General features: G+C 45.1%; 2 protein-coding genes across 4 annotated transcripts; one reads left to right on the forward strand and one right to left on the reverse strand.

The window, feature by feature from the left end:
- Window positions 1–204: 204 nt before the first annotated feature.
- On the reverse strand, window positions 205–5,827 carry grik6 (glutamate receptor, ionotropic, kainate 6). Its single transcript, XM_076037019.1, has 10 exons — window positions 5,437–5,827; window positions 5,228–5,313; window positions 3,675–3,706; window positions 3,400–3,579; window positions 3,012–3,235; window positions 2,803–2,900; window positions 2,496–2,713; window positions 2,192–2,411; window positions 1,867–2,111; window positions 205–737 (listed from the first exon to the last, which is right to left on the reverse strand). The coding sequence occupies exons 2-10, from the start codon at window positions 5,289–5,291 to the stop codon at window positions 633–635; spliced, it is 1,386 nt and encodes a 461-aa protein (XP_075893134.1). The 5' UTR covers window positions 5,292–5,313; window positions 5,437–5,827; the 3' UTR covers window positions 205–632.
- A 975-nt stretch (window positions 5,828–6,802) lies between these two features.
- On the forward strand, window positions 6,803–17,536 carry brpf3a (bromodomain and PHD finger containing, 3a). 3 transcript variants are annotated; one of them, XM_076037017.1, is made up of 14 exons: window positions 7,185–7,756; window positions 7,811–7,957; window positions 8,495–10,018; window positions 10,116–10,272; window positions 11,182–11,313; window positions 11,543–11,671; window positions 11,779–12,091; window positions 13,195–13,548; window positions 14,048–14,617; window positions 14,700–14,757; window positions 15,582–15,655; window positions 15,750–15,847; window positions 15,977–16,131; window positions 16,242–17,536. In XM_076037017.1, the coding sequence occupies exons 3-14, from the start codon at window positions 8,514–8,516 to the stop codon at window positions 16,423–16,425; spliced, it is 3,729 nt and encodes a 1,242-aa protein (XP_075893132.1). In that variant the 5' UTR covers window positions 7,185–7,756; window positions 7,811–7,957; window positions 8,495–8,513; the 3' UTR covers window positions 16,426–17,536. The 3 variants fall into 3 exon arrangements, with proteins under 3 accessions (XP_075893131.1, XP_075893133.1, XP_075893132.1); XM_076037016.1 differs by lacking the exons at window positions 7,185–7,756; window positions 7,811–7,957 and adding an exon at window positions 6,803–7,165; XM_076037018.1 differs by lacking the exons at window positions 7,185–7,756; window positions 7,811–7,957 and adding an exon at window positions 6,804–7,165 and having other exon boundaries at window positions 15,774–15,847.
- The last annotated feature ends 191 nt before the right edge of the window (window positions 17,537–17,727 follow it).

Genomic DNA, 17,727 nt, shown 5'->3' on the forward strand with positions numbered 1-17,727 from the left:
TGCCGTAATGGTGTTGTGATATTTAAAATGACAGGGTTTTTTTGTTCTTTGTTTTTTTTTTTTTAAGATTAGACAAGTATGTAAATGTGTGACCCCAAAGAAAACGGCGTATATCAGAAGATAAAGAACATGTGAACATGTGAAATGTGGTGTGGAAGGATCATGAAGGAGAATGAAACGGCAGGACAATGACACACGGGATAAAACAGTTAGACAGCTTTTATTTTTCTAGGCTGACATCAGTAACGTTTACAATCAATGCAGTTCCTGTGTATTAAGTAGTTTTCAAAATTGTTGCAGTTTGCGACAACATTGCCAACTGTACAAAACAGCTGAAACTAGTGAACTCAACAAACTAAAAGCGCTGTTATTTAAAGTTTAGAAGATTACTGGGGAGAATTGTTGTTGTTTTTTTTTATATATATATACAATTATCATGTTTGCTTTTTCATTCAGGTGTAGAGTTAACACTTAAAAATTAAAAAATAATTTTTATGAAAACAATTTTTAATTTTTCATATGTCCAAAAATGTTAGCATGGCTACCAGACAATGAAGTAAAACTAACGTTAAAGGGGGGTTACATCGTTGGGGTCTTAGGCTTGCTAGAAGTTTTCATTTCCTGTTATGTCTCTATGCGTCTTCTTTTCCTTTGTCTACATTTTCTTGGAGTTTGTTTCCATCGCTGGCCCTCAGGCGCAGACCCAGTTCTTCAGTCAGAACAGTGCAGTAGGATTTCTGGGGAGAAAAACAAGAGTAACACCAGTCTGCAGTATGCCAGAAACAATCATTGTTGCATGGTCGAGCTCTTTGTTACACCTCTGGTTCACACTAGACAACTTTCACAGACGTTAGATCGTTTTGCTGTTCTACTTTGTCATTACACTTGTGTCAGGAGTTTTATAATGGCACTCGACAGTGCGGGGACCAGGAAGATCATATTTTATTATGAATAAACGCATGAAAAGAAAAAAAAAAACACAGAAAATGCATTTGTTACAACTCCACTAGTGTTTAGGTAGCACACAGGACTTTTGTTTCCTGTGGAAATGCTGCCACAGAATTGAACTACCCTAGCTTGTATGAAGTGCCATTGCCTAATATTAGATATTTAACATGAGAGATATTTTGGAGGCACCAGGGACACAGTGGCAGCACAGCATCCTCAGTTTGGACACAACTGACAATCAGTATGAGATCTGGTGCTCTTTGCATTATAAATCAGATAGGGCTGAAGAAAAGATTAATATTTTGCAATTCCCTTTACAAACTAGTTGAAAACCTATATTCTGGCCTTTTAACGCAAGCGCACAGCAATTCACCACATGCATTTGCAAATGGACAATGTCCACTTCAAGATCTATGATTATCTAATCACATTTCTCAGTGCATATATTGACAGTGTTGCACTTTTGAAGAGTTTCCCCTGCCCGTTTGATTGGTCCATTTTATTTCAACCAAATCCAGAGCACAGACTTCCATAAAGTCTGCTGCTCTCTTCTTGTCTTCTTGTCCTTCTGTTGATTCTATTGGCCACAGGTTGGGGAATGTTGTCTTCACCTTCAGCTCAAATCTCCTTCCTTTCTGCATCTCACTTTCCACTTTTGAAAGCGGTTTGGCAGATTGGCTCACAATTCAACCTCAGTGGGTCTCAAGTGTTTTTTTGCCCCTGCGTTCATGTGGAGAAGAACTATCTGATTCCGGTGTGCAAAGGGGTGGTTTCAACCCACTGGGTTGTTTTTTAAGAGTAGGAGTCACGACACGGTTTGAAATTCCTGTTAACTAAAACAGATGTATACAGTCAAGTAGATTTAGAGTTACTGTTTTTGGCCAGGCCGAGGTGATATGCGAGTGAACTTGATCTTACCTTTTGCTCTGCTGCATTTTTGCGGCTCTTGGAGGTGAGCTCCAGGATAGCGGCCAATGCTCCCAACCCAAGGCCAATGGAAAGAACCAGGAACATCCCCCGGAGGCTGTGCGGCTGTATGGCTGAAGACCGGCCCTTGTCCGCCATGCAACTGCTGGCCCACCACTTGCTGCGGAGGTAGGCCAGCTCTCCCGCCTCACTCAGCTGGAGGATTGCCACGCTGAGGTTCTTCACGATAGGCGAGCCTTCAACGGGTTCACAATCCATCTTCAGCTTGTGTCACATGTCAACCATGCCATGTCATGATTTCAAAAAGAGGACTTACCAAGACTGGCTGCAATGCTAAATCCCCTCATGCCAACAATCTCGTGCGCCCTGACCAGCTCGCAGTGACGAGCTACGGCTAAATCCAGAGACACAGACTCCCCAATAAAGGCAAAGTTGCCTTCTTTTGCCCGTCGGACGCCTTCGTCCATAGATGACACAAAGCTTTTGGTTCTCTCCATGTGCTCGTAGATTCTGCGGTACACGGGGTTATTTGAGTTCTGGATACAGAAAAAACATTAACATTAACATAGACGTTTAAACCAGTGACATCCGGGGATCCATGATCGATCCAGTGTGTCTACCTTGAAGAAGGCGAGGGTGGAGGAGCCAGACAAACAGCCATACTCAATCATATCCTGATTAGCTAGGTCACCAAAACCTTTCACGGTGAGCTGAGTGGAGTCAGAGGCCTTAGAGGAGCTGAGATTGGAGAAATAACAAGCCAGAAGGACGATGGTAAATAACCACCAAGTGCAGCTGACGAGGCGTCCTGACAGAGCTCTGGGATGCGGACCAGGACCTGCCAACACAAAAGGAGTTCAGCAACAAAAAACATTGTGTCCTCGAAAAGATGATGATGAACTGTAATCACATCCTTGTGTGTTTCACCTTGTAGAGTCAAAGCGCCAGCTGTGTACCAAAGGCTGTGGAGGAAGCTGAATCCGTTCCGCTCGCTAAGGGGCTGGCTCCATTCACAAGGGCTCAGCCTGCACGTGCACAAAAATGAGTTATTTATGATATGACATGCATGTTGAAGTTGTTGCTGTAACCCACCATAGCTCACTAAATTTTCCAGAACTACGAGTTGCCTCACGAACCTCGTAACCAAGAAGATACAGGCGGCTGTCGCAATGTACGCAACAAGGATGCCAACCCAGGTTTCGGGTGAGAAGGGGGTGAGAAAATCAAAGAGGCCCGCCTCCTCAGAGATGTCCTTCCTCAGCAGAATGCTGATGCCGGTCTGCATGAAAGGTTTGGTCATTGCCACGGCTTTCTCTCGAGCTGCTGTTAGAGTCAGTGGAGCAATGGCCAGGTCTGCCTCCTGGAGATGGCAATGATGATATAAACCGTTAAACAAGGTTTAACCTTCATTCTCTCATTCTGTATGGGCTTTGGGTGATATATTTTTAGTTGTAGTTCAAGCTGGTGTCTTAAAATCATCTCACCACTAAAAGAAAAAAAGAAAACAGTTTTCAACATACTCACCCCTCTCACCACTTCTCCAATCATCCCATTCCAGTGGCTGCTCTCATCCTGCCTGCCGTACGCACCATCTCTCACCATCTGCACTCTGTACTTGAGGCCTAGCTTCTTGGCTATTTCTGACAGCAGGTCCATGCAGAAGCCTTCCAGTTGAGCTCCTTTCGACATAGTGTACGGTTCTTGCTGTGAAGCAAGCAGAGATCGAGACACCAACGTCAGACGTTACCTTCAAGTTTGAAGTGAGGGTCAAATGTAATGAGGAGACGAATGAAACATACCTTTATTGTTGTAATTCGCAGCTCTGATGGCACTGATGTTTAGGAAGGGCAAATAGAGAATATTATAACATTGAAAAGTAATTGCACTGTTCACTGTGTACCTCAAGACAATGAATATATGATTGTAAAAAAACAAAGATAAAGAAAGCTCAACTTAGCCAAGAGCCTCCATAGGGTACTTCTACCAAACAAATGAAGCATAAAAAAAAATAATATGAATGTGAATTATGAAATTAAAAGGAATGTAACATTAAATTAAAGAAAAATACTGTAAGACTTATGTGCCTCACAATATAAAGGCGGTAACTGCCTTTAATAGAGCAAACGTGCAACATAATGATCACAATAAATAAATGTAATAATTATTATCAAAATCAGCAGTTCTTTATTGCTGCAGTAACGATGATTTTGTTTTTGGTCAAACACCAATTTAATCCCCATTAAACAGAATTATGTAAAGACCATTTTATTTCAAAGAAGACGTGTCATGGCGATGTTGGTAAACTTTTCACTCTTCCATGAGAGTATTTACTTAATTGGTGTATAGACACAAAAAGAGATTGGGGCTGCAGATGTAAATCTGCTAATAAAACAGATGTTTTTGAAAATGAGAAGGACAAACGGCCAAAACATGTGCCCCAAATATTTGAGGCACATGTTTTGGTAATGGAAACTGAAACGTTAGAAAAGGTAGGAGTGACCAAACAATTGCTTATTTCGTTTTATTAGTAGGCGTCTTTCACAGTTGCTGACCAGCCTAGATTTATCCAAATCAAAGCCCTCTTTGTGCTATGGCCAAACATGGCACAGTCATGTTAGGCATACGAGGTGAACTCTGGGGTGCATACATTGACCTCTTGGCTACAGCGGCTTTCCGGTATCCAAGAGATCGCTCACAATGTATACACCATAATGTACTCAGCACTGTGTTTCCTTTCAGAGAGTATCAATGCTATGGCACTGAGAGATGGGAGGGCAGTCAAAGAGTATCAAAAGCCTTGATTCAGGCCAAGGCCTCGGGGATCCATCGCCACAGGGGGATCCTGACAACCGTCAGATCTTCCTTTTCAGGAGATGACACGTCTACAAGCTCTTCAAGCCCATGTCAATTTTTGGCTCCTCTGAAACACAGGGCCTTTGTTTGATCCATAACAGTTGATTTATTACTGGTTTTTTGTGTGTGAACTGGCTCACATCCCTCCCTGTGCTCCCTGTTTCTTTTTGGACAGGATGCAGCGCTTCAGTTTGATATTGAGCCAAGCGGAGTGCTCATATTTATATTATTCAAAGGCTGGGGCTTTTTTTTTTTCTTCCAGCAGTGAAAACATAAAAAATGCACAAAAAGCACAGCCATTGCAATTAACACAATGTGTTGAAAATAAGAGATAATAGTAAATATTTACAGACTAAGAGTAAATAAAAGTCGAAATCAGCAAATTTACAGAAAAACAAGTTCAATGCAGAGTCTCACAGATTCCTGCCTAAAACATATTTACTAAAATGACTGAATTATTATTATTTATTTAAAAAGAAAAACACACATAACATCTTACCTGCAGTGCATACTCCGATGTCAAGAAAACATCCAAAAGATAACAAAAAGATGCCAAACAGCATTGTGATTCTCCTAATGTTTCTCCTGTACAAGAAAAGTCAATTAGTATTTGGCAATGAATTATTAAAGCATATCAATGAGCCTAAATAATGTCAAAATATAAACAATTAAACACAAAGGAGGGTGTACAATTGATGTACTTAATACCTGTCAAGAGCCTGAGATGCGATAGCTGGATGAGAGTCAGACTTCAGACAGACCGCAGTGAGCTTGACTGTGATGGGATCCGAAGATAATCAAATTGAAATGTGCAAAAACAGCTGACAACTTATAAAGTGGGTGGAGAGTGAGGAGGAATCCAGAAGGGGTGGGCAAGAGCACTAAATGAACAGCCCACTAAATGAACAGCCCACTGTGGTATGTAATGCCAAGTAATATGGCCATGTATACGGATATGGCAATTTATACGGATGCTATTATTATATACATTCTTATTCTTTTCTCCAAAGGGGCGTATTTTTCAAGCCATCTCGGCTGAATATTTATCCAAGGAGCATTAAATTGATATCCTCTGGATATTTCATACCGCTTTTCCAGCACAATGTGTTATCATAACACGGTTGTAAAATTGATTATTGCACAAAACAATGTTAATGCTGTCATTTGTGGGTTTGGCAGAAAACAAAATGTTGAGCATTTGTCCAGGTGAATTTATTATTACAATAAATGTCAAAGTGATTTTAAAAGATTTTTTACTTTTATTTTTTTTTTAGCAAACCTCTACATTATATAATACATTTTAATGCTTTTATGGCCATGTATATGGATGCTTTATTATAAATACAGTACATATGTATATATATATATATATATATATATATATATATATACATATATATATATATATATATATATATATATATATATATATATATATACATATATATATGTGTGTGTGTGTGTGTGTGTACTTACAGTATATATATGTACATATATATATATATATATATATATATATGTGTGTGTGTGTGTGTGTGTGTGTGTGTGTGTGTGTATACTTACAGTATATATATATATATATATATATATATATATATATATATATATATATATATATATATATATATATATATATATAAACATATACATATATATATATATATATATATATATATATATATATATATATATATATATATATATACATACTGTAAGTATACATACTTGTAGAGTTTACAGTTTGAATTTCTATATAAATCAAAAAATACTCTTCTTACATGGGTTCTACTACTACTGCTTATTTATCTACAAGCACAATTACCTTGTTAACATAACATAACATGACATGACACGACGTGACATGACACGACATAAGCATGGTTTCTAGAAGCAGGTGTATTAACAGGTACATTCAACGGTGTGTAGAATATGGCCATTAGGCGCGCAATATGTGTCGTTGTTTTTCTCACCGCTTTACTCTGCTTCGGGTTCTAGATAAAAGCCGGTGCATTCGGTTCGTCCCTTGGACCAACCATAATTCGGTGCGCTTTGCAATCGAGGTGTCTCGGCGTTCGACCATTGGTTGTAATGTTTTTTTTTTTTCCAAAGGGGCGTATTTTTCAAGCCATCTTGACTGAATATTTAGCCTCATCCAAGGAGCATTAAATTGATATCTTGTGGATATTTCATCCGCTAAATTTCGGAGCAGCGTCGTTGGAAAGGTTTAAAATTCCACTATTTAACCAGGTTGAGTTCGTGCGCCGAACCGACGCGCAGGTGGAGAACTCTGGCGTTGAAGATGACGCTGTCGCTCCTGAAATTACCGGCTAGCTAAGGGCTAGCATGTCCGCCTGTGTTGTAGTCTGTCACTAGCTGACATTCGGCTAGGCGCAGTTCGTCTGTGTGGCAATCGCTCTGCAGAGGACGATTTTGTAAGGTAAACGGCTCTGGTTGCTTTCACAAATTTCGTCGCCGCGCACGACATGTGTCGCTTTGCCGTGGGACTCTTGTTTGTACTGTCAGGCCGAGCAACGTTATCACATCCGTGTGAGAATCTTTTTGCAGAGGGGTCTGGGGCGCAAAACAATACCGGAATCGTTGTACTTTCGCAGTGACATGGTCTTATATGTACATGCTGTGAAATTGTGAATGTCGACACAGTGGATACTGGGCGTCTGCTCTCTGGCCGCCGCCTGTTTGTGTAGTTATTCTGTTTATCAAGCCGCAGTCCAAATGTTATCACTCGCTGTTGTGCGCCTAAAATGGCTGACAGATGTTAGACGCTCAGCCTGGTATTTATTGCTCTTCAACCAAACTACCCACAGCAACAAGGGGGGCGGGGGGGACACAGGATACTGCGATTGGATTGGCCCGCGCGAAACCGTCCATCGCTGGAGACTTGTGATTGGACCAATGGAGAGACGTCGGGATGCACGCGCAACCTACAGTCGATGTGTTTATGTAGCAAGTGTGCTTGAGGTGGCGTGCGGTTAATGGTGTTTTAGGGCAACTTGTTGTTGTTGTGTGTGTGTGTGTGTGTGTGTGTGTGTGTGTGTGTGTGTGTGTGTGTGTGTGTGTTGAGAGTTTAGTCTCAGAGTTAAGAAGGCATAAGAAAAAAATAAAACGCAAAAAGTTGTTGGCAGCAGTTATTGATAAAACTGAAAAATAATTGGAAGCAGTCTGATTTATTAGGATGCTATCACCATTGTCTTTTTTCATTTAGTTAACGGTAATAATGCACTAATACTGTTGTATATGTTGTGTATTGATAAGCCAGCCCTTTCCCCCATTAAAATGTGTTATTATAACACGGTTGTAACATTGATTATTGCAACAACGACATAAAAAAACAGTGTTAATGCTGTCATATGAGGGTTTGGCAGAGAAAAAAAGGTTAGCAGGGTGAATTGTTTTTTTTTTTTATTATTATTATTATTTATTTATTTATTTAATTTTAATGTTTTTTTCTGTGTTTGCGTTCCCTAATACGATTTTTTTTTTCAGAGTAAAAAATGAAATACATTGGGAATGCTGTGAAATACACCTTAAGCACATACTTTTAATGTAAACAATATATACCAGGTAACCAGAATCAGTATCAAATGTGCAGCATTTAGTCGCTCACAAACATGGATACGACAAAGTTTACTACTCTGTTGTTTGCTAAGGATGATTACGTTCAGGGTCAGTTATCATTTCAACCACACAGACAGAAAAACTGAACTTGACATTAACTACCCCCCTCCCTCCCCCTTAAATCCAACAGGGAGCTGTCTCACTCTCCCATGCGGAAAGTGGGGAGGCGGGGATGTGACAGCGTTCTTATCAGACTCAACATGGGCAGGGGCCGAGGAAGAGGGCGAGGAAGGGGCAGGGGGTCGTCAGGCCAGCTGCGGCCCCCCTCACCCTACAGACTGCAGCTGTCCCCCACCAGGGAGACTCTGACCTACGCTCAGGCGCAGAAAATAGTGGAGGTGGAGTTGGAGGGGAGGCTCCATCGCATCAACATCGCCGACTCTCTGCCGGTCATCACTGAGGACGAGATGATGGCCCAGGACATCGTGGAGTGCAACAGCAACAAGGAGAACAGCGAGCAGGCGCAGAATAAGACGCGGCTGTGGCGGAAGCCGGCAAACGGCAAAGGCAGGAGGAGCGGCAAGAACGCCGCGTGCCAGAACAAGCGCTCTGGCTCGGAGGCGCACACCACGGGACCCGCCAACTCCTTCCTGCACCCGTCCGGCCAGACGGCGCTGCCCGAGCCCACCTTCCGCTTGCTGAGCGCCGTCTGCCCCCCGGACGCCGCCCCCCTGCCGGCGGCCTACTACTGCTTCGTGGAGAAGTCACTGGAGGAGCAGGACAGCGTGGCCGAGTACGACATGGACGAGGAGGACCTGGCCTGGCTGGAGATGGTCAACCAGAAGCGGGTGTCGGACGGCCACGCCTCGGTGCCGCCCGACACCTTCGAGCTCCTCATCGACCGCCTGGAGCGGGAGTCCATCCTGGAGTCGCGCAGCCAGGCCCTGTCGCACAGCGCCGTGGACGAGGATGCCTTCTGCTGCGTGTGCCTGGACGACGAGTGCCTCAACAGCAACGTCATCCTCTTCTGCGACATCTGCAACCTGGCCGTGCACCAGGAGTGCTACGGCGTGCCCTACGTGCCCGAGGGCCAGTGGCTGTGCCGCTGCTGCCTCCAGTCGCCCTCGCGCCCCGTCGACTGCGTGCTCTGCCCCAACCGCGGCGGCGCCTTCAAGCAGACGAGCGACGGGCGCTGGGCGCACGTGGTCTGCGCCATCTGGATCCCGGAGGTGTGCTTCGCCAACACGGTGTTCCTGGAGCCCGTGGAGGGCGTCAAGAACATCCCGCCCGCCCGCTGGAAGCTCACCTGCTACCTGTGCAAGCAGAAGGGCCGCGGCGCGTCCATCCAGTGCCACAAGGCCAACTGCTACCGGGCCTTCCACGTCACGTGCGCCCAGAAGGCCGGCCTGTTCATGAAGATCGACCCGGTCCGGGAGACGGGCGCCAACGGCACCACCTTCTCCGTCAAGAAGACGGCGTTCTGCGAGCACCACTCGCCGGCGGGGTCGGCGCGGGACGGCTCCGGGGACGAGTCGGTGGAGGGCCGGCTCGTGGGGGGCAGGGGCAACAGGGGTCAGAGGTCGTACACCCAGAGCCCCCCGTCGTCGCCGAGCAAAAAGGGAAGCAAGGGTCAGAAAAAGAAGAACGCGAGAGGAGGCTCCAGCCGCCGCTCCAACGTGCCTCTGCTGCTCGTGCCTCAGATCCCGTCGCACAGGTGCGTCCGCTGTCGTGTCCATCGGCGGTTTCTGACGAAATTTGCAATCGGGTGACGCCGCGCCAACGCATGCCTGCTGTTTTTTGGTTTTCCACAGGCTGAACAAGATCTGCACGGGAGTGGACGTCCAGAGGAAGAATCAGTTCATGCAGAGGCTCCACAACTACTGGCTACTGAAGCGGCAGTCGCGCAATGGGATGCCGCTGATACGCCGACTTCATTCCCATCTGCAGGCGCACAAGACAGCGGAGCAGGTGCGTCCGCGAGCTCCCTCAGTTTGAAGTCCAATCTTTACCTCTTTTGTCTGCTACACTTTTTCAGAAAATAGGTGCTAAGGCCGTGAGCTTGGGAAATTGTCGCTTTGTGATGTCACATAGGGCACTGATAGCTCACCCAGGTGAACACTCCCAGCCAGGTGTTGATTCCAGGCACCTTGTTTATGTCTTCTTCCAAATATGCGAAAAGTACGACAAAGTGTCAGTTTTAGCTTAAAGCTAAACCGAGCCGGAGGCTGCAAACAAAGGGCTAAATAGTGTTAGTAATCAAAGCTGCGCTGGTGCCTAAGATGAAAAATAAAAATCTGAAAATGGGTCGAGATTGAACCTTTGCTGCGTTGTCAAGATTTAAATAGCAATATCCTTCATTAATGCGAATAAATAATGATCAGCCGTTCATGTTGAGAGCAAACTGCGCCGCTGAAACAATCCACTTCACGCCTTGATTGTTATCTCACACTGTGCTCTTAACATATGCACCAGCCTAACACTTAGATGCCGATTTCGCACAACCGCTCTGCAAATCTCGACAGCGCTGTAAACCTCTTAGAACTGCAGAGGGCGGTAGTGCACGGAAATGCATTTCTGCTATTTTTAATGGAATTTATTCCAAGAAGGAATGTTCTTGGAGGGGCTGTGGTCTGATCTTAATTTAGTTGAAAAATATCAACAATATGTACGGTATGTATGTGTAGTTGCTACGTCGGTTGATTTACATTTGAACTTATATAATACATGGAAGCATTTTCAAACTTTTCGCCTTTCTTACCGAATCATTGACATTCTGACTAAAATAATACAAGTACCACTTTTTTTGGAGGGTTCCTCATCCCTTTAAAAGCACGAAAGTGTCATTCTAATTCTTTGCTTGTGTTTTCGTCCAACCAGAAGGAGCCTGATGAGAAGCTGTGCGCCGCCCGCGAGGAGCTGCGATACTGGCAGAAGTTGAGGCAAGACCTGGAGAGGGCCCGCTTGCTGGTGGAGCTCATCCGCAAGCGAGAGAGGCTAAAGAGAGAGCAGGTGCATTGTGGGAGACGCCCGGTCGTCCGCTGTGCTTCCACAGAGCCTCATTGTCATTCCCGTCAGCGCCCTGCGTGATGAAGTTTAACCTTCCTCTGCTCTCCCCTGTGTGTGTGTGTGTGTGTGTGTGTGTGTGTGTGTGTGTGTGTGTGTGTGTGTGTGTGTGTGTGTGTGTGTGTGTGTGTGTGTGTGTGTGTGTGTGTGTGTGTGTGCGTCCCGTCCCTCCCAGGTGAAGATTCAGCAGGCTGCCCTTGACTTGAAGCTGACCCCTGCGCTCACTCTGCTGCGCACCACTTTGGACCAGCTGCAAGAGAAGGACACAGCCAAGATCTTCTCTCAGCCAGTGAATTTATCAGAGGTAGGTGCAGCTCCAGAGCAGTCGCGCGGCACCGTGTTCTCCGCTGCTACCGCCGCCACTGCGCTTTGTCGCCCGCTGACGGCCTCGCTTTCCTTTCCTCCACCGAGGTCCCCGACTACCTGGAGTTCATCTCCCAGCCCATGGACTTCTCCACCATGCGCAGCAAGCTGGAGGGACACGCCTACTGCTCCGTCTCCGACCTGGAGCGGGACTTCGACCTGGTGATCTCCAACTGCCTCAAGTACAACTCCAAGGACACCCTGTTCCACAAGGCGGCCCTGCAGCTGCGCGAGGTGGGCGGGGCCGTCCTCCGCCACGCCCAGAGGCAGTTCCAGAGCATCGGCCTGGATCCCAGCACGGGGATGCATCTCGCCGACACGCTCAACAAGCACGGCTTCTACAACTGCACGTGGGACGACGGTGAGTCGACGGGAGGAGCCGCTGAAGCTAGCCGTAGCTCGCTGTCCTGCAGTGGACATTTGTCCTCATCTTTGCTTTTTTCCTTAATATCCAAACTGAACTAACACAACACCAAATTTATCAAAATCAAACAAAGGACCGAGGGAGTGAATTCACACAGACAGAGTCCATTGTCCAGGCGAAGAATTCAAGTTCTTTGTCGATTTAAATGAACAAAACAGTGGCTGCTGCCGCCTCTCTTGCCCTGGTAAAAAAAAAACAACATAACCCTTCCCAGTGCTGCCCCCTATGCTTGGCAGACCCATATAAATAGAAAACATAGCATTCCAGAGCTATAAAATAACTAAAGGTATATTTATCAAACCAAATAAACCAAATAATTAAACATAACAAAAAAGACAAATGGCTCCAACTTGTGTAAAATTTCTTAGGAAGCCGTGTGTTTCATATTTAGTTTCATAAAGACTTAATTGTCTATTATATATTATAATATTTATTATAATATAATATATCTATATTTATGATGTATGTATACATACATATATATATATATATATATATATATATATATGTGTGTGTGTGTGTGTGTGTGTATATATATATATATATATATGTGTGTGTGTATATATATATATATACACATACATATATATATATATATATGTATGTGTATATATATGTGTATGTGTATATATATGTATGTGTGTATATATATATATATATACAGTGAGTATACACTTTTATTAATGTATTTATGGGCAGTATAAAGTAGAAGGGTTAAGTTAGGGAAACTGGTCTCGCCTCTCGTCCAAAAGGCTTCTTCAGTTCTGAAAAAAATGGTTGGAGAGTCCCAAGTGTTTTCCCAGCAGGAGGTGTAGATGGAGCTGACGGTACCTTCTATTAGCAAAGGTGTTGATTTTCCAATAAAAGCTGTTGATTATCAGTGAGGTGTTGATTGTGCTAATAGAGCGAAAGACACAAGAGTCGCTAATCGACTTATTATGGGCTGTATGTTAAGCTTTCACCGATATGAAAGTCATAAATCGAACCAAACTGTACACACTGGACCTTGAACCACATTTTTCCTCCAATCTTTTCCGCAGTGGACTCGCTGCTGGACCCAGATAACAGGCTGCACCTGACCACCGACGAGCAGCTCAAGGCTCTGCTGGACAAGCTGGACGTGGTGACGTCCATGCGCACCAGCGGCGGGCGAACCAAACGCATCCGGCTGCTCCGTCGAGAGATCAACGCGCTCAGGCAAAAGCTGAGCCAGCAGCAGCAGCAGCAGCAGCAGCAGAGTTCTCAGGCTGTGAATGGTAATAATGAGGATGAAGGAAAAGAAGAGCAGGGAGAGGTGGAGCAGGAAGGAGAGAAGAAGAAGAGGAAGAAGAAGGAAGCGGCAAACGATGATGCTGATAATGGACCTTTGACAACGGTGTCCAACTCTGGGACAGGTGTTTTGTTTTTTTCTATTCTTCCAAACATCTTTATTTTAATACAATTTAGCCACTGTTAGGCATTAAAAAGCCCTTTGTGGCCACTGTTGCACTATTTATTCTAGGGCAATTTTGGACACACTTGTGGCTGTTTGATGAATAGTTTTGATCTCCTGAAAGCCATTTTTTCTCTATACAGTCTTCAGTTGATTTTAGCTTTCTCTTCACGCTGATCTGTTTTCAATGATAGGATTAACCGTGTCAGGTCATTTGATTTATTGAATTTATAAGGTAAACGTTTGGTGTCTTTTGCTGCTTGATTTTCATCTCCAGCCACTGACCACAGATCAGAACATTGGTTTACTGTTGCGTATAGGGCTCTCCTCGATGCACCAACTGCAGAGATTGTATGAAGATTATTATTAAACGTAACAATGTGAATTTATAGGTTGAGAAGCAGGTTATTAAAGGTTGTCAGTGCCATAAAATCCTAACGTAAAATCCATGTTTGGCGCAGACGACTCTCCGCCCGTGCTCGAGTTGAGCTGCCCGGTGTCGTCGCCGCTTCCTGGAGACGCTCCTCTGGAGCCCCCCGTCCTGGGCATCATCTCCGGAGGGCGAAGGTCACCCGGACGCTCCTACAAACGCCAGAGGTCGTCGCGCAGCGGCAGCAAGAGCCAAGGCGAAGACGAGGCCGAGGTGGGCGAGACGCCGTCCTCGCAGCCCGAGGCCGTCCACGAGGTCACGCCGCTGGGCTCGCCGCCCGCCCTCCCTCTGGCCGGCGTCGGCCGCCGCACGTCGGTGCTCTTCAAAAAGGCCAAAAACGGAGCGCGGCTGGCGAAGAGCAAGAGCCCGCCGCAGGAGAACGGCAAAGCGCCCGAGGAGACGACCAATGGGGTGGACAGCACTCCCGCCAGCCCGAGGTCACCGGGCGCGACCAACATCGCCAACGCCACCTTACCGCCCACTCCTAGCCCCTCCCCCAAAGCCCCGCCCCTCTCCTCACACGACCTGAGGTCCAAAAGCCACAGCTGTGAGAACGGAGTGGACAAGCCGCCGCCTCCTGCTGCTGCCCCCCTCGAGGAAGGTGAGGATTCACCACCAGTGTGCCACCAGAAAGAAAGGTCAGAGTAAAATGGTAAAAGTTTCGTTTGTTTGATTTTTGCCAGCGCTGACAAATGGAAAGCACGGCTGCGAAGATCCCGATGAGGACGATCAAACTCTGAGGTGAGTAACGGTCTTGCGGGCGCAAAACTCATGAGTTGCAGAAACAACTTGAAAATCAAACGTTTTCCCAAAGAACCAGTCACTTTGGAAGTAGCACATAATTGGGTCATTGATAGGTGGAAGCAAACATTATTGTAGTGGTAATGTCCCCATTCAGCAGGTGTTTGAAACTAAATGAATATCAGTTTCTCATCACCGTCTCAGAGTTTTTCTTTTGTTCTGCTGGTTTGCAGAATATCTTGTTCTCAGGCGTCGTATGTCATGTTATGTTACATATGCATATATGTTATATATATTATATGTGTTCTTTTTGGGAGTGCAGAGATTCCTTTATGATTTTTGGAATTTCTTCTAGTTTGGCAAACTGGAGATTATACGAAAAGTATGTTAAATGTAAAATATGAACCGATCGGTTATCTGCATCAGCCATGTAAGCAGGTGACAACTGGATACAACCTTTATGCAGCAGATAAACAAATTTTGCTAAGCACAAAGAAGGGATTTCTATCGCTCCCCTTCACACACAACATTTAGTGCTGTTGCTACCCCACATTTAAACAAAATGTAACATTTTATGTCATTTTTATATGTATATATATATATACACATATATACATACATACACACACACACACACACACACACATATGTTCAAAAAGTAGCTTTGTTGTACGCTGCAAGAAGGGCTTAGCCCTGCCAGCCAATGTGTACATCTCTCACTGCAGAGGTTAGCTGAGCTAACCCAAGCTGTTTGAGGTTTTGTTTTTTTTTGTTTGTTTTTTTTCAACATCATTCCTTCTTCTTCTTCCCCTGTCCAACTGCAGTGTCCCTCCTAAACGGAGCCGAGGCAAACCCGCTCTGGTCAAAGTCCCCAGCAATGAGAACGGAGAGATCTCGGGTAAGACCTGAACACAGACGCACGTGCACCACGACTTCTGTTTCTGTCTCCTCGGCAGAAATTAATTGGCTACGCTGGAATATCCTGTTCACAGGAAAGTCTACACTTCTGTCTTTAGATAGCGAGACCGAGCTCGCACCTCTGGACCTAGTGTGGGCCAAATCCAGAGGATACCCGTCATACCCAGCGATGGTGAGAAATGCGCGTCTGCTCCGGGAAAAGATTTCCCTTTGGCGCAAGTGGGGGGGGGAGCCTCACGTTGCGCGCGACGACGGGAAGCGTCATTGAGTCCGATGCTGTTGACGCGCCGTATTGTTGCAGATCGTTGACCCGGACATGCCCCAGGAAGGGCTTCTTCACAATGGCATCCCCATCCCAGTGCCTCCCGTGGAGGTGCTCAAACTGGGCGAGTGGAGGGAGACGGAAGAGGGCGAGAAGCTCTTCCTAGTGCTCTTCTTTGACACCAAAAGAACTTGGTAAGGCGCAGACAGGCTGAACACATTGTCGGATTGTGTCAGAGCTGACCCTGTCTGTCTGTCTGTCTGTCTGTCTGTCTGTCTGCCTGCCTGCCTGCCTGCCTGTGCAGGCAGTGGCTGCCGCGGGACAAGCTGCTGCCGATGGGGATGGACGACACCGTGGACAAGCTGCGTCTCATGGAAGGCAAGAAGCCCAGCGTCCGCAAGTCGGTGCACACCGCGTACGACCGAGCCATGGTGCATCTGAACCACGTGAGAGGAAACCTAAACTTCACCCCCTCCAATTTTATATAAATTTTCAGATTTTATCACCCGAACCCGCTGCCGGGTTGTCCCAACGGTTGGGTCCGCGCTCCGGGTACCACCGGCAGGAGAAGCACTTGATGTTGTTTGAAAGGTTTTCCGAGGGGAGTTGGTGGTTCTGACCTTTTTTTAAATGCCGACGGAAAGGTGCTCGAAGACCTTTTCATAGTTTTCATAGCAAACAAAAAGCTTCATTTATTTGTGCAATTTTTTCTGGAAAAAAAAAACAAGATTTTACACAACCACTGTTGCTATGTGTTCATATAAAGTTTTTTTATTTTAGGACTATTAAGACTTGAGAAGAATGTAAATACTAAATGTTTTAAGGGAGATTCTCTATTTAACCCACGAAGACTGTATTCGCCATGGACATGTCATTGTGTGTGATGAAGCGTGAAGGTCACAGTGTGCTAGTGTCATATCTGAACTACTGAAGTTGGGCTTTGACGGCAGTTGAGGAACTTCAGGTTTTTTTCTGTCCTCTGAAGGGCAACATTGATATCGCAAGTGTTTCAAGATTTTCTAAGAAAAAATATCACTTTCAATTTCAAAATGCAGCGTGATGGAGTTTCAACTCCAAGGCGCCTCTCTCCTCCCCGCAAAAAATTCAAAAACTCAAGATTGAATGGAATTGTTGGATTCAAGACACAGACTGACGAGTCTTGCTCACTGTGCTGCCTTTGCCGACATTCTTCTGCTGTTAGTTCAGCTATGACGTTCTCTAGTCAGGACTTTACTTGTTTTTCCATATTGTGAAAGTGTTATTAGTGTAGAGGTCATTTTGTGGTTCAGACAGACAACTGCTGCGATCACATCCCGAAGGGAGGAGGCTGGAGAAGCACAATTAATTTGTCTGTTCATGTAAACAAACAAAACAAAACAAAAAAGAATTTGTAGGTTTTGGTGTGTTTGTACAGTGTATACATACATTCATACAATATATGTAGTTGAGGTGCATGTGTATAGTTTGTAAATATGTAAATGTATGTTTATATGGGCTTACATGAAGTAATTTAAGGAATGCAAAAAAATCAAATTTAGATTTTAATTTATACTCTGTGGCTGTGGAGAGTGTTATTTAAGAAATAAACTATTGAAAAGATGTACGATCCAGTGTGGCGGTTGTTAATTGTATGTCTTCAGTGACATGTCAACACAGTCCCGAGCAGTGAGATGGAATGAGACCCGAGTTCTGTCGGCAGCAGGGGCCACACGATTCGAGGACTTTTCCTTTCTTTTCTTGGGTGGTGCAGGAGACTTTAGTTCGAGTGAGACCATACACCGTCTTTGTTT

The sequence above is a fragment of the Nelusetta ayraudi genome, unplaced genomic scaffold, assembly GCF_046127955.1.
Source record: "Nelusetta ayraudi isolate G7.1 ecotype Tasmania unplaced genomic scaffold, CSIRO-AGI_Nayr_v1 ptg000050l, whole genome shotgun sequence".
In the NCBI taxonomy this organism is placed as follows: Eukaryota; Metazoa; Chordata; class Actinopteri; order Tetraodontiformes; family Monacanthidae; genus Nelusetta; species Nelusetta ayraudi.

What these genes read in the sequence shown, in the direction of transcription:
- grik6 (XM_076037019.1), bottom strand. Translation starts at nt 5,291, where the DNA reads ATGCTGTTTGGCATCTTTTTGTTATCTTTTGGATGTTTTCTTGACATC. An exon ending in TAGCATTGCAGCCAGTCTTG is followed by an intron (nt 2,112 to 2,191) that starts GTAAGTCCTCTT and finishes AACCCGTTGAAG; the next exon opens with GCTCGCCTATCGTGAAGAAC. An exon ending in AAAATGCAGCAGAGCAAAAG is followed by an intron (nt 738 to 1,866) that starts GTAAGATCAAGT and finishes TTTTCTCCCCAG; the next exon opens with AAATCCTACTGCACTGTTCT.
- brpf3a (XM_076037016.1), top strand. Translation starts at nt 8,514, where the DNA reads ATGCGGAAAGTGGGGAGGCGGGGATGTGACAGCGTTCTTATCAGACTC. An exon ending in AGAGGCTAAAGAGAGAGCAG is followed by an intron (nt 11,314 to 11,542) that starts GTGCATTGTGGG and finishes CGTCCCTCCCAG; the next exon opens with GTGAAGATTCAGCAGGCTGC. An exon ending in ACCCGTCATACCCAGCGATG is followed by an intron (nt 15,848 to 15,976) that starts GTGAGAAATGCG and finishes GTATTGTTGCAG; the next exon opens with ATCGTTGACCCGGACATGCC.